At 35.9% G+C, this 25,595-nt stretch overlaps 2 protein-coding genes across 2 annotated transcripts in view; both read right to left on the minus strand.

Annotated features, from left to right (window-relative positions):
* LOC146137411 (clathrin heavy chain 1-like) overlaps positions 1-9,524 on the minus strand; it is a 31,664-nt gene extending 22,140 nt beyond the window's left edge. The window contains exons 1-11 of the mRNA XM_083393546.1: positions 9,372-9,524; positions 8,771-8,978; positions 8,125-8,274; positions 7,755-7,827; positions 7,158-7,317; positions 6,414-6,578; positions 5,160-5,333; positions 3,526-3,723; positions 1,411-1,518; positions 711-899; positions 78-260 (exon numbers count right to left, since the gene is read on the minus strand). Of these exons, the coding sequence (XP_083249672.1) occupies positions 78-260; positions 711-899; positions 1,411-1,518; positions 3,526-3,723; positions 5,160-5,333; positions 6,414-6,578; positions 7,158-7,317; positions 7,755-7,827; positions 8,125-8,274; positions 8,771-8,978; positions 9,372-9,413 (1,650 nt within the window). The 5' untranslated portion in view covers positions 9,414-9,524. The remainder of the gene's footprint in view (positions 1-77; positions 261-710; positions 900-1,410; positions 1,519-3,525; positions 3,724-5,159; positions 5,334-6,413; positions 6,579-7,157; positions 7,318-7,754; positions 7,828-8,124; positions 8,275-8,770; positions 8,979-9,371) is intronic.
* A 4,195-nt stretch (positions 9,525-13,719) lies between these two features.
* LOC146137412 (aldehyde dehydrogenase, dimeric NADP-preferring-like) lies at positions 13,720-24,619 on the minus strand. Its single transcript, XM_083393424.1, has 12 exons — positions 24,542-24,619; positions 23,757-23,883; positions 23,279-23,510; positions 22,807-22,892; positions 21,922-22,014; positions 21,093-21,201; positions 20,386-20,497; positions 19,353-19,516; positions 18,432-18,598; positions 17,592-17,691; positions 14,463-14,605; positions 13,720-14,290 (listed from the first exon to the last, which is right to left on the minus strand). The coding sequence occupies exons 1-12, from the start codon at positions 24,601-24,603 to the stop codon at positions 14,240-14,242; spliced, it is 1,446 nt and encodes a 481-aa protein (XP_083249550.1). The 5' UTR covers positions 24,604-24,619; the 3' UTR covers positions 13,720-14,239.
* Between the last annotated feature and the right edge of the window lie 976 nt (positions 24,620-25,595).

A 25,595-nucleotide genomic window follows, 5' to 3' on the forward strand; every position in this document is an offset into this window, starting at 1 on the left:
AGTTAAGATTACGAACTTCAACCTGAAAATAAGAACTATAACATTTACAACGTTAATGTTAAGATTAAGTAATTTACCTGAGCCACGTCGGCCAAGGGTTCGTCATCCTGAACCAGCATCATGGCGAACTGCTTGCCAGTCTCCGGGTTGACCCGCATCACATTACGTAGAAGGAACACGTAGTCAGGAGTGTAGCCAACCTTCTTCGCGTAAAGCACGATCTTCTGGAACTGCCCGGTCTCCGCGAAGCACATGATCACCTACGGATGGGAGATTGTTTCGTTCAGGTTTTATTACAAAAATTCGGCAAAACTACTTATGGAGATGATGATAAAATACAGGTTCTGGCCTATTTGCAAAAAAAAAAAGTATTCGCAATGCACATGGTTTTGTTCAGTGTTTGTAAATGACTTGACTTGACTAAGTCTTTTGTGAAAAATGACGTTACTTTACTTAAGTCTTTTGGATAAATGACTTGACTTGACTTAAGTCCTATAAACAATTAACTGGAGTTGAAATGAAGTGTTATCAATAAGCATTTTTTTGTAAAATTGGGTTATTAACTATTTTAATAGCTTAACGTTAAAGTTTTATTATGACAAGGACTTGAGTTGGAATTGACTTGCTTTCATAATGACTTGACTGTTCATTTCTTCAAAACGATTGGACTATGACTTTACATGACTTAGACTTAAAATTAAGCGCCGAACCTTGTTTGGTACGTTTGCCCTCAGGTAAATGGATAGAGCGAGAGTGGAGTCGTGAGGCTTGACGAGATCTCCAAGCTCCTCTGAGCATTCCAACTTCTCCTCCTTAAGCCATTTCTCCATGAGCTGCTTGCGCCCTTGCTGGAGCACAGGTCGGCACAACTCAAGGGACTCGAACTTGTTCAGATTGCCCTGGGAAAGATGGGAATAATTCAGTAATGAAAACTTGTTTTGTCCAACAATTAGTGTAGGGTTATGAAAATAAAAATAAAATAACAAGTGACCACCCTCGAATAAATATCATGAAAAAATACTGCAGCCTTTGATGCTAATTGGAGAGAGCATCTCCGCATATACAATACATTCGCCGCATATACAATACAAAATGTTACTGAATTAAGGACAAGTCTTTAATGAAGAACTTTAGTCATTTTAATTTTAGAGAGAAAGAATTAAAAAAAATGTCAATTGGGAAACAATACAAAATATTACTTAAATAAGGACGAATCTTCATGAAGACAATTTATAATTCAGTTTGACACAACTCAAAGGATTTGATTTAGTCCAGGTTTCCTTGAAAAAATTTTCTCAAAGACTTTGCAATACGCAAATCAATTCAAATACATTGAAATACTTTATGGCAACCCTGTAGGAACAGACCCATATTTTCTTCATATAAATAAAATATTGTATTTTTGCATACCTGGTCGAGCAAAATGCCAAAGTACTGCAGCAGGGGAGGTGAGCTTTGACCAGGCTGCATCGGAACAGAAAGAAACTTCTGGATGGTCTGGGTCGTCCTCAGTATACCCTGGAAGAAAAAAGAGAATAAAAGTTTAACTAAGGGAATAAAAGCTTTGAGCAAATGCGTGGGGAAAATGCCAAATCGTAGAGTGCCCAGCAAAGTTATATTGAAAGTTTATATAAAAGGGTATATTTATATGGAATCCAAAATCACTGGCAGCAGGTTTCTGCTTGTCGATCACTGTACCCCTGACGCGTATATTAACAATAAAACTCAAAGTTTAAAAACCCTGAGTAAAACCAGTAAGTTTAAAAACCCGAGTAAAACGAGGATCAGTCATTTTTTAAAGGAATATATCTTTCGCCTATAATGACATCGTAAGTTCATTTATTAGAACGATTCATTCTTATTACCGCTTACTTGCAGTTTAACAGCACTTGGATTTCAACAAAATTAGAAAGTGTTGAGAATTGGGATTATGCTGGAATGCAATAGTCGGCACACTTGTGACAAGATTATTATCAAAACAGCGTTGTTTTCGGCGTTGCGATGTTTCTATTAGATTATGACCAACATACAATCGTAAACAATGATAATGTTTGAACCCAGAAAATGAATTGCAAAACTGCTGAATACAAAAAGGTGTGTCTTTGCGAGTGGGCTTTAAAGGTCCTTTTTGTGTCAATAATTTGTGGACTCATCTGTCAAACATTAACTCTAAATTCTCTTGTCAGCTACAACACTTCAGTCCATTTATTTTTTAATTAACACAGTGCGTTTCAAATGCTTTCGAGACAAAATACGTGCACTACCAAATTGAAAGTTAAAATATTTAAAAACTTATCTATAAAACATTAACTTCAAATTCTGTATCAGCTACAACCATCTAGGCGAATCTATGTTTTAATAAAATACAATGCGTTTTACATGATTTCAAGGCAATATATGTTTTCTACCTATTAAAAATTAAGACAAAGATACGAAGAGGATATTGCCACTATTAGGTTTTTGTTATTCATAATCAACATGATGCACAACAATGCAAAACGCTTATGCAGCGAAGCCTGTTGTACTTTGATTCTTTGCGTGTGCAACTTACGCAAACAAAGCAAAGCACCGGCCGGTTTCAATGCGAGAACCCGGCTTTTCGTTACGAGCGAGGCAAAAGTCTCGCCTGGTACCACTCCGAGTAAATCATTCAAAGTAAATAGGCAAGAGGCATTTGGCAGGGAAGGCCGCCCGCGCCTGGCACAACGAATTGTGACGTAATTGCTTCCTCAATGAGACCCTCCACACACGAATGAACGTGATTCGCTTTTAAGTTGGGACAAAAAATAGGAGTTTAATGCAAATTTTTTTTAATTGGTAAAAATTTTAACAGATGCAATTATTATTGGGTTGGCTATGCAAAAAAATGTAGCTTAATAATGAATTGCAAAGTCAAAAAGGTCGAGTAGATCGACATCATCTTGATTAAGACGTTTCGATACAAACTTTGTATGATCTGCAGTTAATCAAGACATCAACTAAAAATAATACGAGTTCGCATCAAAACGTCTTAATCAAGATGATGTCGATCTACTCGACCCATTTGGCTTTGCAATTCATTAATTACCAATCATTACTACTTTTACCCATTTTTACCTTAACATTTATTGGTCATTAGCCAAGCATCACTAACTGAGATTACTGGAACATACCTTATATTTTGTCTAATTGGTGTTTTTGTATTACAATAAATAACTACAGAGTTTCACCAAAAAAAATTGCCACAATATGTATGTTGCCAAGATGATTTGCACAAATCCAAATTCGGAGAAAATAAAATTTCAATATGATTTTTTTTAATGCTTTAAATTGTTACCATGTTCAATATGGAATTCACTTTTTATTTCAATTCTTGCCATAACTCCCTACCATAACACTAATTTTAACCAGCTAAAATATTTTCAGAAGTAAAGAATCTCTTAATTTCTGTAAAATTTTAGGAAATAATTTATGTTTTATACCTGTTTTTGTAAACAGTCATAACTTCATAATTTTAACATTTTTTTTTATTTTAGCTAATTTCACCTTGGGGGCATTGGCAGCGACCTTGGCCGCCTCGGCGTAGTTGCCCTGCGCGAAGAGGGTGTTGAACTTTCGCGAGAAGAGCTCTTCGGCCCCGGCCAGGTTGTTGCGGACAGCAAAGCGTAGAGCCAAGTCTGGGTTCTGCAGGGTGTTGGTGATGTACGGGACCACATTGGTGTCGTCCACAGACACAGAAAGAACCTACATAAGCAAAACAGTGGGTTTATAAAGTAATAATTTGTAATTATTTTTTTGTGCTTGTAGATTTTGAGCAACACTAATAAAGCTGCTGCTTTAGACAAAATGCATTTAAAAGAGGTGTTTTTCAATTGTTCTAAACCTTTCAACTTTCTTTGTGATAAAGCAGTGAGTGTTTGTGGCTTTTTGTCGAGATCACATAACTTAAATTTACAATTTAAAGAAAAAAGGTAAAAATAAAGAAATATATCAGTGACATTATATGTAAATTATTTTGCACAGAAAGAACCTAGATAAGCAAAGCAGTGTTTTTGTTAATAATATTTGTATTTATTTTGTGCTTGTTGCTCTTGAGCTGAACTGGTAAAGATGTTTTTAGTGAAACTGCAGCATTCTGTGCTTTAAAAAGTTGATTTTTTTTATTTAACTCTTAGCGGTTCTTTTTGAATAAAGCAGTAGAGTGTTTGTAGTTTTTTCTCTAGATCACAATACCTTCACAAATTGTTAAAGTTAAAGAAAAAGGTAAAAATGAAGCAATACTAGCGGAAGTATTCGCTAACTAATTTGCATTTAACGCACATTGAAATACAAAAGAAAAATATGTTTAATGGTTGCTCTGTGAACTGAATAAACTTACATTATTCTGTTGTCACTATCTTCTTATTTTATGCAGCAAAAAAGACAAATTATACAATTGAGATGAAATAGTTAAATTTTCAGACATTAGGCCATTTCCTGCATTGGGCAGTGGACGAATAATTCCTAACATTCAATTGACATCTATTTATGGGTTTGTTCATGACTTGTTTCTGACAGCAGAAAAGTGCTTTAAACACTGCTGGTTTGACTTGCAATATGGACGCACTGGACAGGAATTGTATTGTTACAAGGTAAGTCAATTGATCACCAATTGTAAATTATACTGCTAGTTAGCATCACTAAATAGCTGGTTAATCTCTACAAGTCTACAACCACTAAATAATTGTGGTGGGTGTGCAGGATCTCAATTGAACAACAAATAATCAACAGTGTCCACTGTTTCAAAGGGTCTACCTAAATGTTACGGTTTACTTTTTTGCCAGGAATAAATTATGATATATAGATATTGCCAGAACTTAAATTGTTATAGACATTTTAAGGACAGCTAAATGGTAAAAAAATTTGTCCGAATTTTATATAAGTTTTACCAGAACTACTAAAGTTTAAATATTTTGCCAAGCCTTAAAATTAATTTTTGACATAATTCAAAAAGTTATACTACTTCACTACTACTCCGAAATGGCCTATACTTTTAGCAAGAACTCCTAACTGCTAAAAACCTTTGGCCAGAACCCAAAATAAGTTCACTAATTGGCACGACTCCCTAAGTTTCTCCTGTTTTGCCAGAAATCTCGAACATGGGAGATGAAATGACATAAACTTTTAGCCAGGACTCATACCTGTCCCTTCCGGTTAACGCCAATCAAGCCACTGGTAGCCTCGTGTTGAGCAGTAACGAAGATAGTGTCAGCGCTGATCCTGTTCATGAAGATGCACACGGCAGTCTCCAGGTCGTACATGTGGATGTAACCATACTTTGTTACCAGGAAAACCACGTTGTGCTTAGGGGACACCTGGAAGTATGGGTTGTATAAATGAATGCACCTATATTAGAATTCAATGCAGTTTGGGACACCTGGAAATAAAAGTTGTATTTTTAACTGCACTTACATCAGCATTTATTGTAATTTGGGAATTTGGGAAACCTGGAAATATGAAGTACATTAAGGAATGCACTTTGCATTAACGTAATTGTCATCTGCTGAAGCATATTTATTATAAATCAGATAAAAACTACTGTCATTCATAATTGTGGTGTCTACAAGATTAATATTTAGAATGAGTTTTTAGAGTTAAGATGCAGTGCTGGTAAAGTGTTGAATATTTTATACAAACTGGCAAGAAATATGGTTGCCGTCATCAAGGATGCTAAACAACTCGCAACTAAACAGAATGCTTTGAAAAGTGATTTTAATTCATACAGTACTGGCTACTATATACTTTACATAAAAACATTAACTTTGTGCTATTTAAAACTGTAAAAAAAAACTTGAAATAAAATCTGTTTGAACCATGTTAGAAATCCAACGATTTGGAGAGCTTTTCGCGGCTTTAAAAAATCAATAATTTAATCCCATAAACTTGGTCTCACTGGGACCATGAACATGGTCAATTAGGAAATGCATCAATACTATAAACATGGCTTATGGATTCACATATGGCCTAATTGCCTATTCTGGTGTGAAGTGAAATAGATACACAAACAACATAAAAGAATAACCATTTGATTTTCTTGTAGTTATAAATAAAAAACAGTTTGTTAAAATAACAGACTGGAAAAAGTTTTTAACTATAATATTAAGCAATGCAAAAGTGTTATTACTTTTACAAAGCCACCACTGTTGCTATATAGTAAACATGTATAACAGGTATAATAGCATGCATTGATTTTCCAGCTAAACAGCTAGCAAACAAGCGGATATATAAAATCCAGGCTGTTCTATAAGTCAACATATTCTTTTGTATTAAGGTTTCGGCATGAATGCTTTCAGCAGAGTTTTCCCCTAAAATAAACTGACTTTACCTTTTCAAATTCAATCACTCGATGCACGAAGTTTTTGTGACAACAATAGATTTTTTCCTCATTTACGAACCTGCATTGCGACTGGAAAGTCGTTTGAAGCCTCTGGTGGGAAGAAAACATCCACAGCCTTCTTGGTGAAAGGCTGGTTGCCAGAAGCGGGTGAACCCACCTCGATGATGTGAAGCTTACCCCCCTGGGCCCCACGCACGGCAAAACAAAACAAGGTAGACTCCTCCTGCAAAATCGATTAAAGTAGTTTAGAAAATAAATTTAATAACACAACGATAGTCATAAACTTCTGAAGATCCTCTAATGTGGATCATTTGAGAATAAAAACATTCTTTATACTTTTTTTAAACTAGAAATATTAATCAAGGACCAGGGCTTCTTAACTAGGGGGTTGTGGGCCCCAAGGGTCAATGTTGAACGATCAAAGGGGTCTATGAATTCATATAAAGCAATACTTCCATTGCTAAGATTCGATAGAGTTAACGTTATTTAAAGAAGACATACAAGAACTGACTATTCACTTTGCTGCTGATCAATAAAAGTAGTGGCAGTTATAAAGTTTTGTGATTTTATTTTTGTGCTGGGGTTCTTGGGAGTTATCTCAAGAAGCAAATTAGTCCAGAAACGAAAAACAAGTTGAGCCCTGATCTACAACGACTGCATACTGCAAATGCCAAGATTAAAAAAAGAGTAACATTGTTAGAGGAAATACATTTAAGTTAACTAGATTGTTTATTTGGGATAAATTTACAGCTGTTAATCTAGTAGTTAATGTAAAAAGTTTTAATTGTTCATTATATTTTACCTTGTTTCCTTCCAGTTTGAGTTGAGCAAAGGACGCAGCATGTCCTTCGATTGGCTGACTGACTCTACGCTCCACCGAGTACAACTGCATTGCTCCGACAACGCGTTTTGCTTGAGCGGAAATCCCAATCAGCAAAAGCCACTTTTGCTTGGCATCAGTCCTGCAAAAAAGGAGTTTATTGTTGGAAAATTATTTGCTTTTATGTAGCTTGATAATGAATTTCAAAGCCAATAGGTTGAGTAGATTGACATCATCTTGGTTAACTTGAACTTTGTTTGCAATTCACTATCAAGATACATTACAGATATGTGCACAGCTTACCCAATTATAAATGTTTTATTGGCTCAAAAATATTTAACTAAAATTGAGATTTTGAAACCATGTTTTAATATGAAATAAAGAGGACAGTTTGTTTCACACAGAAATGTATCAGAAAAATGAATGGATTAAATTGAAATACATAATGCGAACAATCCAACTAATACTACAGTTAATAAATTTAATAAAATTCTAGAAAAGTTTTACATGAAATGACAGTATTGAAACTAATTAAAATAACAAAGGTATTAAGTACAGGTTAACACGGCGTAAAAGTACCTGTAGTTAATAATCTGACAGTTGGCCAAGCTTGCGTGTTTGTCGAACATCTTCACTGGCTGTTGAGAGTCTCCTACAATAAACCGTACATTTTGATTTTTACTTGTTCCAAAACTTACAAAACGAACCGAACAAAAACTAAGTGTTTAGGATTACTTTATGGTTTCATTGGGGAATGTAATCAAAAACTCACAAAGCAAAAAAGTTGTTTTGTACAGAAGTAGTAGTAATTACACATATAAAAAATATGTGTTCAATTTTTTTTTAAACTTTATACCGAAATTTTAAAGATAATTTTTCTTTCTTGATGTTTATTGCCTGATTTAAGAAACCTTTATGCTGTCAAACCAACTGTCTCTACTGTTTTTACCTTCCATACTCCAGTGGTAGACAGAAGTTTCAGTAACCAGGCCAATCATGTTGGTTGAGATCCACTTCCAAAACACGACATCCTCTGTCATGGTGTGAGCTTTCAATTTCGATTTCATCTCCATGTTGAAAATCTGCAGGGTCCTTCCAGCTACAAATAAAGAAGGGCATTATTTATCTGTAAAATAGATAATAAAGCTACTGATAGGTAAACAAAATAGTTGTTGGTTGGGTTTTTCAAATAATTGGATAATGAAACCTGTTTTTTAGTACTACACAATAGACTTTCAGTTTATAGTTTTATGGTTAAATGTAATAATGATTTTTTAGATCCTCTGTGCCAAGATGAGTAAAACAATTTAACGCAGAATCAACAAAAAGGGTTTGGCTGGTAAGAGATGCATGTTGTATCAGGAAGTATGTCGCAAAGTAAATATTTTTTCTGTTGCTTGGCAGAATGATAGTGAAATAAATCATTTTAATTAAGCTACTGATTGCGTTATTAGTGGTGAAGCATATTTTCCTGGATATCTCCTACAATGAATGATGTTAATCATGTCCCGGAACTGTCTTCAGACTACGTGAATGTAGTTTTAACAATCCAAATGTAGCAAAGGAACTTATTTTGGAAATAAAAGCAGTTTTACCTTTTAAGGCAATCACTTTGCTTGCCGGGTTCATAATGGCTGACTCAGCAGAAATTGGTCGCCTGATAGGGTTTGCCGAGTCAGCCAGGTCAATGATAACAACCTGAGCTTGATCAGCCACTTTTTCTCGGACACAGATGTATTTGTCCGACTCCATTGTCAAAGTGGAGAATCCGATATTGGCAGCATTGATTCCAATATTTTGCAACTGGGATAAAACAGCGTGAGTTATATTTTAAGTTAGGGTGGTATTTGCCATATAATATAAAGCCATGATTTTGTCATAATAAAATTAGTAAATAGTTAAAAATTTGTTTTGGAGCATAATGGAGGTTGTAATTGGACGTAGAAAGAATATCAAAGTCCATACAGAAGTAGGCAGCATTTTAAACATTTTGAATATTTCTTTCCTCATTGCAAAAAAATATTCAAAATGTTCAAAATGATCTCATTAGTATGGGCTTTTATATTCTTACATTTGTTTCATTTATCTAATGAATTGTCTGTGGTTTTATTAGTTTGTACCAAATTTTTAGAAACATTTAATATTAATAAAAACATCTAACAAAAAAATTAAAAAATTAAAGACTGCCAAATGTACCTGCAAATGTTCCTGAAACTTTATTGGCAGATTCTGAGCCATTTTGCTTTTCTTTAGTCTTCAAATTATACTTAAGGATTCAAAACAAGATCTTCCACACCAAAAGTATCACTTGTAAGGGTGTTAACAGATCTTTTAGTCTTAATCACGACTTCACCTAAATTAAATCAAATTGTTAGAATACAGGAATAGAATGTGTACGACAATTATGAGCCTTTAACACAGCTTGAACATATAATCCATAAACAACAGCCAAATGAAATCACTTAAATTTGTATTACGTAAGAATTATGCAGATTAAACAAAATAGTAAACAGGATAAAAAAATGAGAGCATTGTGCCAATAAACTCTAAAACAGGTAGATTTTTAGTTTGGGTAGTATATAGACTAATTAAAATGAAAACTATGGTATATATATAATAGATGTGCTGTCTTTTGTTAAGCATATACGCTAGGGTTCCCCTCCAGGAATGTTTTGACGGGAAATTCCTGGGATTTCCTGCGAATTAGCAATCCCGGGAATATTTGTTTTAATCCCGGGTATTCGGCAACATAGCAAAACTTGAAATAAATTGTCGTTTTCTACTGATATAAAGAAAAATATTTAACCAACCCTCTTAAAGTCGTTGCCTGAGTTGCTTTATTTGCGCTTACCAGCGTAAAAAAATTGATTAAATTTATTCTATTAAAAAAATGCGCTCTTTTTTAAAATAAAAACAAATAAGGGTGCTGACTTCAATACGAGAAGGTCTTTTAGGATTGCAGAAACAATAATACAGAACATAAATGAGCTTATTTAAATCTTTGGAGCTAATATAAAATAATTCTAAAGCCATAATGACATAATTTTGGGTATAATAATTTTTTCGTCGGGAATCCCGGGAATTTTCATTTTTCAATCCCGTTTCCCGGGAATGAAAAAATCCAGGAAAAAGAGGAACCCTAATATACGCTTTATCTAACGTTTAATTAGCTTATTAACTTTACAGTTTTATATCCTAAAAAATGCCAATAAACCAACATTTTCAAAACTGTTTTGGGCGCTGGTCTAGAATCCTACCACAACGAAACACCATTTGGATTAGGGTGCGGGTTAGCGTTTGGGTTAAGGTGGGTCAAGTATTATTATTAAACAAAGAATATAATAATACTTGACCCACCCACACCCGAACGCTAACCCGCACCCTAACTCAAATTTTGTGCGTTGATTTCAGAACTGTGGTAGGATTCTAGACCAGCGCCCTGTTTTGTCATATAATAGAAGAACGTTTCACGCTGATCTAGAATTCCCATAACATTTATCAAATCAACGCACAATATTTGGGTAAGGATGCGAGTTAGCGTTTAGTTATGGGTGGGTCAAGTATTATTATTTAATAATATTACTTGACCTACCCTAACCCAAATAATGTGCGTTTCTTTTAAAAATTCGGTTAATAACTAAAGAATTCTACCATTAAAAACATTTTGCCAGCTTTAACAAAAAACTTTACTTTTCCGTTAAACACTAGTGTTTTTCCGGCTTCTTTTCATTCATTAATTTACAAATCCACCTGCCTTGGCAAAAAAGTGAAACAAGCGAAACGTCACCGGCCTGGATGACGTCATTTGAATGTACGATTTCTCTGCCGACTTTAAATTTTAGCAAAACTCAAGCACTAGAAACATAACTTAGGTTCGTCTACGTGTAAAAAAATTATCTATCAGTTATTTGCAAAGAAATTTATCCGTAAAATTATGTAAAAACGGCAAATGTATTTTTTGCCAAATTTAAGGTTTCTATGCGCGAAGCCGCCCAAGGGAGTCATGTGATTTATTTTCCACTCAAGCGTAACACGTGTAGTTTAAGCTCGTTATGGTACCCGGCACTTTCTTTTTCAAAAGAAAACCAAAGAACCTCTTTACCGGCGTGACTCGGAACTTGTAAGTTTGTTTTTGTTCACAACTATTTTAATAAAACAATATTTATGCCTATGCAATTATAAATAGATGTAAGAAAATATATCACAAAGTAGCGTCCCCAAATAACGACCGTGGACAACAAAATCGTCAAGAGTACTTTTTAAGTTTAGTTATTTTGCGAATTCCTCGATTTGGATTGAGTGATTAGAAGCTGTGTAGGTAAGTAGGCTCTGGACTTTAGGGCGAGAGCCGAAGGCTGCCAAGTCTCTTACACGTTCCTTGCCAGGACTGATTCCAAACAGCAGGCCGCCAAAATGCCTGTCCTTAACTTATTGAACTCTAAACAGAGTCACTTCACTTAGTTGATATTTCTCGTTGAGTATATTCATAAACTTAGTACACACGATAACGTAACACGGTAATTCAAGTCGCAACTATATATTAGCCGTATATATGGTATAAAGAAGAATAGCGAATAACAAAACACCAAAAACACTCGATTCGGGTGCTGGTCACATGTCAGTCCGATCACGTGCATTGTGACGTCAAATTGGGCAATATAGTGGGGTAAAATAAGCTCCCTAACGCTACATTGGACTTGGGAATGTCTGATAATGTCGGATCGGAGCCAATACTCCAAGCCGTATGTTTGGTACTTGTCTGACACTAGTGTAGGATCGTACCCAATAAATATGTGAATTCAAGCCAAATTGGTTTGCCAACTATCAGAAAAAAATACTTCTTATAATTATCGAGTTATCTATAGCTGAAGCAAGTTTTGAAAATCGGTTCGGAACGCCTTACTTTGTACAAAATTTCGGATATCGAAATGCAATGCAAAGTACCGGATCTTCTAAATTGGCTTTGTGTTAGTTAGGAATGACTTGGTGACAAAATTAAAAAGTATACACTTTATTTATTTATTTTTTTATTATACACATTTCTTCTTTTTTCGTGCATGGGTACAAGCGCGGACACGCCATCTTGTGGTACAACAATACATTAAGAAACGAAATCAAACACTGTGCTAAAACGCATATAGAAAAAAAGCAAAATAACTTAATAAAATGGCATACAGGGAGATAGAAAAACTGCTGCAGGTTTGCATGAAGTCAGGTTAAAAAACAAGATGGCTACCTGTAGAGCTGACTTCTGAACGTCAGTCAAGCTTTTTTGGGCAATGTTATGCTGTTTGAAAAGTGTGTAGTTGCCGTTACGTTTATAGACGCGAACAAAAAATGCACCTTTAGGTATAACGCAAAAAAATGAAAAATAAACAGAACAAAAAAATGTTTAAACGCGATCTAGACCAGGGTGATCAAAGGTTGACAGCATCGCGGGCCACAATATTTCATGCATATTCTTTGCGGGCCACATACATTAGGCTACATCCGTACGAGGGCGTGAAATGTTTAAAAATCGACGTCACAAATAATCGTCCAAGACATATAAGCTTCACAAACTTGCTACTATCGTCGAACTTGTGCGCAATAAAATCGTAGGGTATGAGACTGTGGAAAATGGTGCGTAAATGGTGCGAAAAAAAAAAGTTTTTTTTAGTTAGAAGACAGCATTTTATAAGCGTAGAATGTTCACGGAAACAAAAACAAAAAATTAAGAGCGATATCGCATACTACACAATCGCCAAATACAAAGACGTTTTCGTTTTGCGCAAAAAGGTTTTAACCAGATCAATTTAGCTGAAATTTCATCTTGGAATGGGTCAGCGCGTTAGGCTAAAGTCACAGTGAAAACCACATTTTTAGAAAAGTTTCGTATAAGACGCACTGCGGCTCAAACCGGTCATTAGTTATAACCAAAATGAGGGGTCCTTGCTACTCCCTGCTGCAAATTTGGTGAGCGATATCTGGTTTATTTCATGGTATAACTGGAAAAATGTAATCATGACCAAACAATTGCAGTACGCTTACTGTTCGTTTGTCACTTAGATTTCTTTTGAGTAAACAGTCATTTCTGTCAAAATTCCCAACACACCTATTTATTTTTTGACATGACTGAACAAATTTTAGCAAAACTTAAATAAACGCTTGATAAACTTAAAACAGTTTTTGTTATTTTCTTGCATTTCTACATCGCCAATACCATTTTCAGAGCAGTGCAATCAATATCAAACCCAGCATTATTTTTTGTAATGAAAAACAATAACCTGTTCCATGAATTTAATACTTTATTTGATTGGTCAGAAACATTTTTTCCTGTGTTTTTCAACTCATGGGTCGCGACCTACATTTAGTCGACGTTTATTAGAAACTTATTCATGCTGCTGTCCTATGTTTTATTAGCTTGGAAAAAGTTCAGTGAAAAAAATTGGGCCAAAGCTTCACTGTTATTCTTCAGCTCAGAATTTGGGTAAAAAAAAAAGAAAAAAAAGGGTAGTTCTCGATAAATATAAACACATTTTTAATATGAAAACACAGTCCGAATCGGTATTTGATATATAAAAAGTTGAACATACAAATAATATACGCAAAACAAAAAAGGCATAAATAAATGCATATAAGGCGAAAATAGTCGGAACTGTTTTTATATGCTGTGAACACTTTTCAGAAAACTATTAAAATATTCCAATTGACAAGCAGGGCAAGAGTTACACGACTGTTTGAGGTGGTGGAAGGTTATACCCTGTATCATCTTCAAAAAACACCAGAAAATAAAGTGAAAAGCGATTATTTTCATGTGATTATTTGAAGATGATACAAGTTCGTATCGAAACGTCTTAAGCAAAGATTAAGTAGATGTCGATCTACTTGACCTTTTTAGCTTTGCAATTCAAGAATTATCAAGTAACATCAGAAAAGGTATAAAGGACAAAAATTTACTTAAAAATAGCCTTAGGTAAATGAGTAAGCAAGGGAAAGTTTTGAAGTTACACGTTAAAATAAAGGAGGTCGACCTTGAAGAAATAATAGTCGGCGGCTTCCATATTTTTGCAATGGCAAGCTTCTCACAAAATGTTGCAGAAGCTGCCGCGTTTCTCTGTAAGAAGCCATTCCAGCTAAAACACAAACGCGAAATTAAATTAGCAAAATTGTCAGTATATGTTTGCACGTTGAACTGCTCTTTAACAGTATTGTAAATACTTAATCAATGACTTGACTTAAATGCACCCACTTGGCACATTTTTTAACCAGTGAAACCCAAATGATATATTTACTTCAAACGCTTACATTTTTTGTATTTTTTTCAGTGTATGGGGGGTAGCGGGGGGCCACCATGGCTTCCATGTTCTGCTTACGACGCCAGACGCTTCTTTCGTGCGTGAAAGTGTCGAAGGACTTCTTTCCGTGGTAACTTCCCATTCCGCTTTGGCCTGAAAAAATGCCAGGTATTTTAAGTTTATGTGGGAAAATACACAATGAGGATGCCCGATAATATCTGACCCAACCAAAGATGCCAAATGGTAGTATGAGTACTTGTCCAATTGTTTCTCGACGTGTTCTCCTCTGAGCCTGTGTCCGTCAGTTGGTAGAGCGACGGTCCCGGTTTGACCCGAGGACGTAAGTTCGAACCTCACCAAGGCTAGTTTTACAAACAGCATACAGTAGGCAACGAGGTTGTTTCTCGACTCACTTCCCTCTGAGCCTGTAGGTCAGTTGGTAGAGCGACGTTTCTGATTTGACCCGAGGACGTGAGTTCGAACCTCACCAAGGCTAGTTTTACAAACAGCATACAGTAGGCAACGAGGTTGTTTCTCGACTCACTTCCCTCTGAACCTGTAGGTCAGTTGGTAGAGCGACGTTTCTGATTTGACCCGAGGACGTGAGTTCGAACCTCACCAAGGCTAGTTTTACAAACAGCATACAGTAGGCAACGGTGTTGTTTCTCGACTCACTCCCCTCTGAACCTGTATACTAGGTCAGTTGGTAGAGCGACGTTCCCGGTTTGACCGGAGGTCGTGAGTCCGAACCTCACCAAGGCTAGTTTTACAAACAGGATGCAGTAGGCAGCGGTGTTGTTTCTCGACTCACTCCCCTCTGAGCCTGTAGTGTATAGGTCAGTTGGTAGAGCGACGTTACCGGTTTGACCCGAGGACGTGAGTTCGAACCTCACCACAGGCTAGTTTTACAAACAGCATGCAGTAGGCAACGGTGTTGTTTCTCGACTCACTCCCCTCTGAGCCTGTAGTGTATAGGTCAGTTGGTAGAGCGACGTTACCGGTTTGACCCGAGGACGTGAGTTCGAACCTCACCACAGGCTAGTTTTACAAACAGCATGCAGTAGGCAACGGTGTTGTTTCTCGACTCACTCCCCTCTGAGCCTGTAGTGTATAGGTCAGTTGGTAGAGCGACGTTACCGGTTTGACCCGAGGACGTGAGTTCGAACCTCACCACAGGCTAGTTTTACAAACAGCATGCAGTAGGCAGCGGTGTTGTTTCTCGACTCACTTCCCTCTGAGCCTGTATACTAGGTCAGTTGGTAGAGCGACGTTCCCTGTTTGACCCGAGGACGTGAGTTCGAACCTCACCACAGGCTAGTTTTACAAACAGCATGCAGTAGGCAGCGGTGTTGTTTCTCGACTCACTTCCCTCTGAGCCTGTATACTAGGTCAGTTGGTAGAGCGACGTTACCGGTATGACCGAGGACGTGAGTTCGAACCTCACCACAGGCTAGTTTTACAAACAGCATGCAGTAGGCAGCGGTGTTGTTTCTCGACTCACTTCCCTCTGAGCCTGTATACTAGGTCAGTTGGTAGAGCGACGTTACCGGTATGACCGAGGACGTAAGTTCGAACCTCACCACAGGCTAGTTTTACAAACAGCATGCAGTAGGCAGCGGTGTTGTTTCTCGACTCACTTCCCTCTGAGCCTGTATACTAGGTCAGTTGGTAGAGCGACGTTACCGGTATGACCGAGGTCGTGAGTTCGAACCTCACCACAGGCTAGTTTTACAAACAGGGTGCAGTAGGCAACGGTGCTATGATTGTTTCTCGACTCAATCCCCTCTGAGCCTGTATAGGTCAGTTGGTAGAGCGACGTTCCCGGTTTGACCGGAGGTCGTGAGTCCGAACCTCACCAAGGCTAGTTTTACAAACAGGATACAGCAGGCAACGAGGTTGTTTCTCGACTCACTCCCCTCTGAGCCTGTATAGGTCAGTTGGTAGAGCGACGTTCCCTGTTTGACCCGAGGACGTGAGTTCGAACCTCACCACAGGCTAGTTTTACAAACAGCATGCAGTAGGCAGCGGTGTTGTTTCTCGACTCACTTCCCTCTGAGCCTGTATACTAGGTCAGTTGGTAGAGCGACGTTACCGGTATGACTGAGGTCGTGAGTCCGAACCTCACCACAGGCTAGTTTTACAAACAGGGTGCAGTGGGCAACGGTGCTATGATTGTTTCTCGACTCAATCCCCTCTGAGCCCGCGTAGCTCAGTTGGTAGAGCGACGTTCCCGGTTTGACCGGAGGTCGTGAGTCCGAACCTCACCACAGGCTAGTTTTACAAACAGGGTGCAGTGGGCAACGGTGCTATGATTGTTTCTCGACTCAATCCCCTCTGAGCCTGTATAGGTCAGTTGGTAGAGCGACGTTCCCGGTTTGACCGAGGTCGTGAGTCCGAACCTCACCAAGGCTAGTTTTACAAACAGGATGCAGTAGGCAACGGTGTTGTTTCTCGACTCACTCCCCTCTGAGCCTGTAGCGTATAGGTTAGTTGGTAAAGCGACGTTCCCGATATGACCGGATGTCGTGAGTTCGAACCTCACCAAAGGCTAGTTGTTTTTCTAGCCTGGCCTTGCTTGCACTTTAATCCTGATCAGGTTGACTTCAGTAAGGTATAATGTCCGATACTAGGGAGTTCTAGATGTCATACCAAACCAATCTTAAAAACATATTTCAGGCTCAAATACAGAGTGATTGGAAATCGAAAATTCAGAAATCAACTGTAAGTTAACAAGTGGATACCTTCATCTTAGTGGAAGACGATATTAATTGAATTATATTTGTACGTTTTAATTAAATACATTTTGGATATTTGACTATTAAGCATTGGACGACAGTATTTTTCAGCATTTTATATTTACTCAAAAGTTTACAAATCAACGCTACTTTTTCGACCGTGCAAAATAATTTTTTCGTAAAATAGTAGATTAACGATGAATAGTTATTAAAATCTTCCCAAACTATTTTACCTCAAAATGTTTTTATGTTCCAAGTTTATCAATTTGGCCGTTTGACCACAGCATTGCGTAACTCGGTGTCGGATCTGGCCGTTTATCTGCCCCAAATAGCGGCATTCGGTCTCAAAAGTTATCAATGATCGGAATTCTTCAATTTGCAAGGCGCAATTTAAATCAGCTCACCTACGCCACCAAACGGCAGGTTTGTAGCACCGACGTGCATAAGAAGATCATTAACCATGGTTCCCCCACTTGAAGTGTTCTCCAATATGTTGTCAGCCACCTATAGTAAAAAAACGCCTTTGCATGAATTCAAAAATAGGGGAAGGCAAAAACTCCCCCCCAAAAAACAGTGCTTCTTCTCATGGTTATCCCACAACTAAGGGGCCTATTGAGGGCATTCACACTATTTTTTTGGTTTAGTGTTGTAATGACTTAACTAGACTTCAATATTTTAGGCAAAATTTCTTGACTTAAATTATTTGGACTAATGACTTGACTTTAACTTATGTATAGTTGCTGAAAATGACTTACATTAATCTGAGTGTCTTAAAAAAGGATATTCACGTCAATTTTTAGACGTAAAAATCATCTCGCTATTTATTTCGTTTTTGGTGTTTTCTATGCGAAGTTTTGCTTGAAATTGAATAAATTTACTAATTTTAGTAATACAACATTTGTTTTTAATGCAATGACTTGTAATGAATGCGGTTAGCCATTTTTACGGTTGCATGTAACAGTTAGAATAAAATTCCGAAAACTTTAATAAATGTTGCACTACAATTATGTGTAGGCTACCTTATTTCGGTAATAGCCTTTTCGAAGGCAGCAGGCATAAAATTAATTTAATGCATATTCAATATTCATGTTAATAAAATAAACCCGCTTACTGCCTTAGTGATATAAGCTATGTTAAACATGAATAAAGAGTTATTTGAAACGTCCAAAATGCTACCTATTTCTGTATGGGCTTTGATATTCTTATTACGTCTTACTGCAACCTCCAACCATTAAGCTCCATACCTTTGTGCTGTTTGCAAAAATGTAGAGCGCGAGCGGCTTCTCTCCGTTGTTTATGATTTCTATGGCTTGTTGTGGTCCCGACACTGCGATGATGGGAAGAACTGGTCCGAAGATCTCGCCCGACATGATCGAGTCATCCATCTTCACGTCTCGGTAGATCGTCGGCGCTGGAAAGGAATTGCACGATAATTTTTTCAGGGATTGGAAAGAAGTTTTGAGCACAATTTATGCCTCTATGTCGGTGGTTCTTGAACTCTTTGCCTTGACATTCTAAAGTGTGCCGCGGAACCATTTGTTATTTGGAAAATTAACTTGTTTGTATTAAAAATACGCATGCAGCCATGCATATGAGACTTGAATGTGCACTATCCATGAGATAGCTGATAACATTATCGTATTACCCAGTGTTGTATACTAGTTATTTTGAAATGAGTAAAATCCCAGTAAAGTCAATTTAAAAAAAAGTACAAGTCAAGTCATTTTGAAAGAACTAAAGTACAAGTCGTTTTGAATAAATAACAAGTCAAGATTATGAGCAATAACCCAACTAAAAATAACACAAAATGGAACATATAGCAAGCAAACTGTCTTTTGTGCAACTCTCAAGTTAAATAAGATACCCCAATTTTTATAATGAAAAATGTTTAATGGAAACACTTAGATTTGTGTATTTTTATTTTTATCATTAATGCATTAGGCAAACCATAATATAATCAATTCTTTAAAACGTATCACTCTAAAAAACACGTACTACAGTATGTAGTGGCTTCGGTATGTTATGGATTCTACACTAAAAGCTAACATTGTATAACGTTGTAGCCCTAGCAAGTATCGGATTGGATCCATTAGTGTTTTAGAGCTAGAGTGTTCAATTTTAGTAAGATAAAAATCTTATTTTTTGCGATTTTTGGGTCACAATACCTATGTATAACTCGCTGACGTCAGTCTCCCCTCCTGCAACGAGCTTCCCCCTATCCATTCCCTCCATGAGTCCGCAGATTCTCTTGAAATTTCGCTCGTTTACGATCCTCGCAAAATCGGGGCTTTCCTTAGGGTTTTCTCCGTACATCTTGACGATGGTTTTCCTGGCGAAGTAATGCAAAATTAAGGACTCCAGCAACAAAACGGATTTTGAAAGAACCTTAACGTTGGAATTTTAATTAGACTGACAAATAAGGAAAAATACAGCTTTAACCGACAAAACAACAGTTCTAAACCCAAACCCCACCTAACCCTACATGCACCAATATGTCCATCTCTGGCCCCACCAATTATCCCCACTTCACCCCCTTAAATTTACCCAAGGGCCAACAGTCTGCTGCAAAGAATCAGCGGCCAATGGTAGAACAGTGGGCATAAAACTTTCCCCTTCGAATTATGTGTGATTGTGATTTAAGGGTATTTTGTGCGTTTGTTTTTGTAATGTTGTTGGTCGAACATTAGGGTTATAGTTAAGCCTGCTTTATAAATTCTTGCTTTGTAGGATTTATTTCATCTGTGTTTCGACTTACTGGACCTCACTTAGTTTATACAGCCTTGAAGAAACCATTTTTTTTGGGGGGGGTCTGTTTTATTTGTATAAGTGGATAAAGTTAGTATGTTGTTGTAAATTATAGTAGAGTACTTTTTAACTGCGAAACAAAAATTAAAAAAAAAATACTAAAGAACGATGGTTATTATGGCTTTGAAAGGTATTTCGCTTATACAGTTTTTCTGCCAAATGTGTCCAAGACAATTAGTCTATGGTTTGAGACAATGAATATTTATTTTATTTCAAGTTAAAAATGGTATTAATGAATGAAAAGGGTGATAGACTTAAAAGGTTGTCAGCTTATATGACTTACTGCAGGTACGGTTTTTCCAAGATTATTGACACAATATTTTAGATTTGTTAAAACATATTATTATTTATTTTTAACTCAATCTAACTATCTACTTCATTCAAAAAACCTACTTTAATTTGGTGCAAAACTGATCCACAACGTCTTGATGACAGAGAATGTAGTCGGCTGCTGTACAAGTTTGACCCGCATTCACCCATTTGCCCCATGCAATTCGGGAAGAAACTGAAAAAATCGGAAAACGAAACATTAAAATCTAGCACAAAAAAAAGGTCATCATGTTTGTAATTTTTTTGTAAAGTACAAAAGTGCCATCTTACAGAAAAGTGTAGCGACAACCTGGTGTGTGTTTTGATTTTTCAAGCGAACACCAGCCATGGCTCCTATACATTTACCCATGTTTTAATCGAAAAAAAAAAATTTGCGCCTCGTGCAATTCGACTAGATACAATTCAATTTGCACAGGAGTTTGCTGGACACAGGATGACCTTTTGGTAGTCAAGCAAAGTTTTTCAATCAGCTTATGTTTAAAGCGCAAATTTAGTCATTATTTGTTAACGAGTAGTAAATTTACTACAAGTGACAAAATATATGCAAAATTCAGTTTTTTTCAAAAAGTTTTTTTGTTGTTGATTTTTTTAACATTAAAAAAAATATATATAACAGAGCAGAGTTTCCTATTGTCAGTTGTTGCGATGCATCATGCATGGTTGTTTATTTTAATTTAAAGAGGACTAAAAATAAAAAAGTTTCAATTTGATCTATCTGCCTGCACAACACAGACCATTGTTGTGTAATTCAATACTAAAGTCAAATTTACCGATATCAAAGTCACAGTCGTCATGTACATAGACGGGGGATTTCCCTCCAAGTTCAAGGGTAACTGGGGTAAGATGTTTCGTTGCAGCCGCCATCACAATTTTACCAACCTGAAAGAATCATTTTAAAAGATTAAAACAACAAACAAAAATATGCAGGTTAAACAGCAATGACTTTGCGAAAAAACAGTGTTATAATGCAGTTGTTTCTAACCCCAGTCTGCGATAAATTTTTTCCATTTCGCTAAAAATTTTCTTTAATTGTGCAGTTGGAAACCATGTTTTTTTCACCAACTTTAAAAGCATTTTTTTTTTAAATTAAACCTGATGTTTTAGTATGAAAAGCCCTCTGTTTAGCACAAAAACGCGTAGTTCATGCACTCTAGCTTCAAATTAGTTAATATGAATTTGGTGCCTTTGAAATTCTAGGATTTGATCATTGTATTTTTAGTGTCAAACGGTTGAGAACCACTATTCCAAAGTAACACAAAAAAACAAACCTACTAAAAAAATTTTACAGTTGGAATTGATGACTCTTTAAGGTTTTGTTTCCAGAAATGATGTAAGTACATATTGAAACGTCTTTATTAGAATGATGAAACTTATTCTACTTATTTGGCCTTGACATTCATTTTCAAGTTATAATAAACCTGTTCATCATATTATTCCTAATGCACAATGTTTCTTAAAAATTTGCTTTTCCTAGATACAGTTGGAATTGATAATTCTTAATGCCAATAACAACCTCACAATTGATGGAATATTTAAACTGAAAAGAAAAACTCATCAGTAAAAAGTATTTCAGTAAAGAAAATTAACAGGAAATCTTACAGTGCCTCCGCCAGTGTAGAAAATGTAGTCAAACTTTTCCTCAAGAAGCTCTGTTGTTCCTGGTATCCCAGCTTGATATACCGGGTAACAATCCTGAAATTAGGAATAATTTAATAAAGATTTTAATGAATTTTTGAATAAAGTAATCCATGCACAATTGTGTTTGTTAACATTTTGTGATTTCTTATACTAAAGACTGCTACTAGTGGCACGCCTTGCCCCGAGCAGAAACCTGTCTCCTTCATGTTATTCATTTCAGATGTGACTTTGTTGGTGTTAAAAGTTACTTTTGTTGCTGTGTAAGTTTGAGTTTTATATTTATGTGTTCTTGATTGTTAGTGTTGGTCATCTTTATTAATTTGGAATCATTTGAACTTAGAAATATCCAAGTTGTTGTCACCATCATTGTGTTTTTTAAATACTAACTGATAAAGATTTCAGTAAACAATCAATATTTAATATTCATATCTTTTTAGGTGTTTAAATCATAATTAAGCAATATGTCAAAAAAGATTTGCATAGTTTGATACCACAAGTTAAAAGAATTGTAGGAAAATTCTTTATGATTTTTTTTATACAACATTAGCTATTGACAATATTTGTCGTATTTGTATGAGTTGTTATCGAGAAGTTTTAGAATTTATTTCAGAAAAAAATTACAGAAATGGGAATTGCTTCGTTTGGTAGTTCTAGGTTAAAATTGGTTGTGTTAAACCAAACTGGATAACACTACTTCCGAACAAAAAACGTTTTTAAATATAAAACTAAATATATTATTCCAAGAAATAAATCAGAAAATACTTCAAATTTCCTATAATAAAAAGGTATATAATTTAAAAAAATATATTTTTTTGATTTTAGTACATTTTTTACGCGAGCACTTACTGAATCTAAATATTTTGGAAAAAGTTCTGCCATCAGTTTGGATGTCGTAGCTGATAAATCTGATGGTTTCAGGACACAACAATTACCTACAAAACAAAAAAAAAGAAATGAAAAAATATAAATTGAGTAGGTCAAGAATCTGATGTAAGTTAATAAAGTGTTATAGAAAACAAGAAAATGTGCAAAACCTAAATTAATTAAAAATAAAATCTAAATAATGTTTTAGATAATATACCTACATCAATTATTGAACTATTAATTTTCATACTAATTTGACAATTGTTAAAAGCCAATTTTTTTGGCCAAATTTGTTTTAGGAGAATTTGTTTGTTTCACAAGAAAATATACACCACATTTTACTAAAATATGAGCCAAAGTATCGGCCTACATTTACAGATACCAATAGTAGCAAAATATCGGCAGCTATTATCGTTAAATTGCTATATCGGTCTATCTCTAATTACAAAAATACCTGCAGCAATGGCGCCCACAAATGGTGTCAGCAGGAGAAGTATCGGATAATTCCAAGCTCCCATAACAAGTGCAACACCCAGTGGCTGTTTTTGGATGTAGAGGGTGTCAAGTTTTTGCAGCATCGTTTTGTTAACATAGGTTGGTTTGGCCCATTGATGTACATTAGCAATAGCGTGAGTAATCTCGTTCTTGGTGACAACTATTTCCATGATTATGGTTTCTAATGAAGGCTGAAAAAAAAATTTGATGTACTGTGTTTTTGATAATAAAAGAAATGATCAGTATGATCAATATCAGAAATAAGATTATTTCTAGAATTTATTTCTAGTTGAAAACTAAACCTAAAACTAACAGTACACCTTGAATATGTTACACTACACATAGGATATCAAAACATACTATACATTCTTTAGTTTTAACAAGGAATAATTATTTGGCTTTGAATATAAAAAAACCTGCAAAAAAAAAATTTTTACCTTTCTTAAGTCTTTATGAACTGCTTTCACCAATGCATCTTGGTTTTCTGTGAGCAAATCATGAAGACGCTGCAGCTGGTTAATTCTCCATTCAATTGGTTTGGTGAGATTTTTGTTATAGGCTTGTCTAGAAACAAACTTTTACATTGATTGAACAAGCCAATATTTTCGCATTATACATAAGGAGATAACTAATGAAAATCAACTAATTAAAAGGACAAAAAATATTGAAGGCTTTTTAGTGGTCTCAAGTTTTTATGCAGTTGGCATATAGACATGTGGGACATAAATGAATTCTAGTAAAACTGGCTTTTAAATACAAAACATATTTTTTATTAAAAAAAAAACATTTTTACTTGAAGTTAATATATTAATAAAACAAGAAGAAATTTTCCCTAAAGGCACCCCACTACCATAACATAATGTAAAAATATTTGGGGTGCATATTTATTTTTTTGGGTTAATTAGAGCCGCCACTGTGGAAAGTATGGCATAAAAGTGCACCCGCGAGATTTTTTTAACCTTTCAAAAGGTTGTTTTTTTTCCCCGAAAAAATTTGAACTGCACCCCAAATATGTAAAACGCTTGTGCGGCATACATTTACAGTGCAATGTCAATCAGAGTGCTTTGGAAAATCATAAAGTGCACCCAAGACCCAAGGTATACTTTTTTGACCTTTCTTGCACAAGGTCACCCGGATTTTTTTGGCCGTGCACCGGCGAGATCTCGTCGAGATCTGCCATACTTTCCAAGGGTGGGGGAAAATTGATGTCAAACAGTTTTACCTTGCTGCAGAAACGACGGTTTTGGCTTGCGACATTTCTTGTGTTTTTTTTATATTACACATAAAACATAAGATTGACTCGAACAACACCTGCCGACGACAAAAAAACTAAAAAATAAACAACTAGAACCGAATTATGGTTGGACACTTGGACTATGGTTCATTTTATTGTTGCATTTCTTTATATCTCATGTTGATCAACCACTATACAATCAAGATTTGCCAATGATAAAAATGTAAATACTAAAATTTGTTTGTACACCTATCAATAGTAAACAAAGTTTTTACTACAGCTTTCATCAGTTATTTCAGGAAACTAAATAGTAGAAGTTCTAAAGTCCATTTTACGATGACAAGCAAATAACACGCATGACTGCGGTTGTCCCAAACGCTAAATCATAAAACACTCAAGTTGCGTCATTTAAGGGTTTCACCATGGTTTTACATTACATCAGTAAGACTTACTGATATTTGGAGCACAATATCTTATAACAGTTTATACTTTTTGTTATCCTGGCTCATCAAAAAAACAAAATTTGGAAAAATTTTGTTAAAGGCAAATCAACTAATTAATTGCAGAGTTAATATTAGGGTTGCATTTTAAAAAGGCGAACTCTCGGAAACCTAATAATGCCCTAATTATGAATAAATTACTGAATGTTAAACATTGATGGATACAAACTGTATTACTAAAAATCTGAGCATGTTTTGAAAAAATCCAGACGTACTGCAGCCCGAGTTAGGATAAAAAGGGGAAGCTTTTTAAAGGTTCTCCCTTAAGGCCCGTTTACACTACAGCTGCACTGAGCTGCGCTGGGCGTAATTTGCATTTAAATTCTGTTGTGGCCAGCGTTTCACGCTTTGCTAAACTCAAGCCCCGTGCAGCAGCTGCAGCTAGCTTAAAGTTACGCTTTGCTAAACTCAAGCCCCGTGCAGCAGCTGCAGCTAGCTTAAAGTTACGCTTTGCTAAACTCTGCAGCTGGAAAAAAATACGCTTTGGAGCGATTTCCACGCTTTGCTAAACTCAAGCCCAGTGCAGCTATAGAAAAACAGTA

This window comes from Ascidiella aspersa, chromosome 7 (genome assembly GCF_963924565.1).
Source record: "Ascidiella aspersa chromosome 7, kaAscAspe10.2, whole genome shotgun sequence".
Lineage (NCBI taxonomy): Eukaryota > Metazoa > Chordata > Ascidiacea > Phlebobranchia > Ascidiidae > Ascidiella > Ascidiella aspersa.

Coding starts and splice junctions, on each gene's coding strand:
- LOC146137412 (XM_083393424.1), bottom strand. CDS start 24,603: ATGTGTAATATAAAAAAAACACAAGAAATGTCGCAAGCCAAAACCGTC. Junction 22,015..22,806: donor TTCCAAAATATTTAGATTCA/GTAAGTGCTCGC, acceptor TCCTAATTTCAG/GATTGTTACCCGGTATATCA. Junction 21,202..21,921: donor TCTACACTGGCGGAGGCACT/GTAAGATTTCCT, acceptor TGATTCTTTCAG/GTTGGTAAAATTGTGATGGC.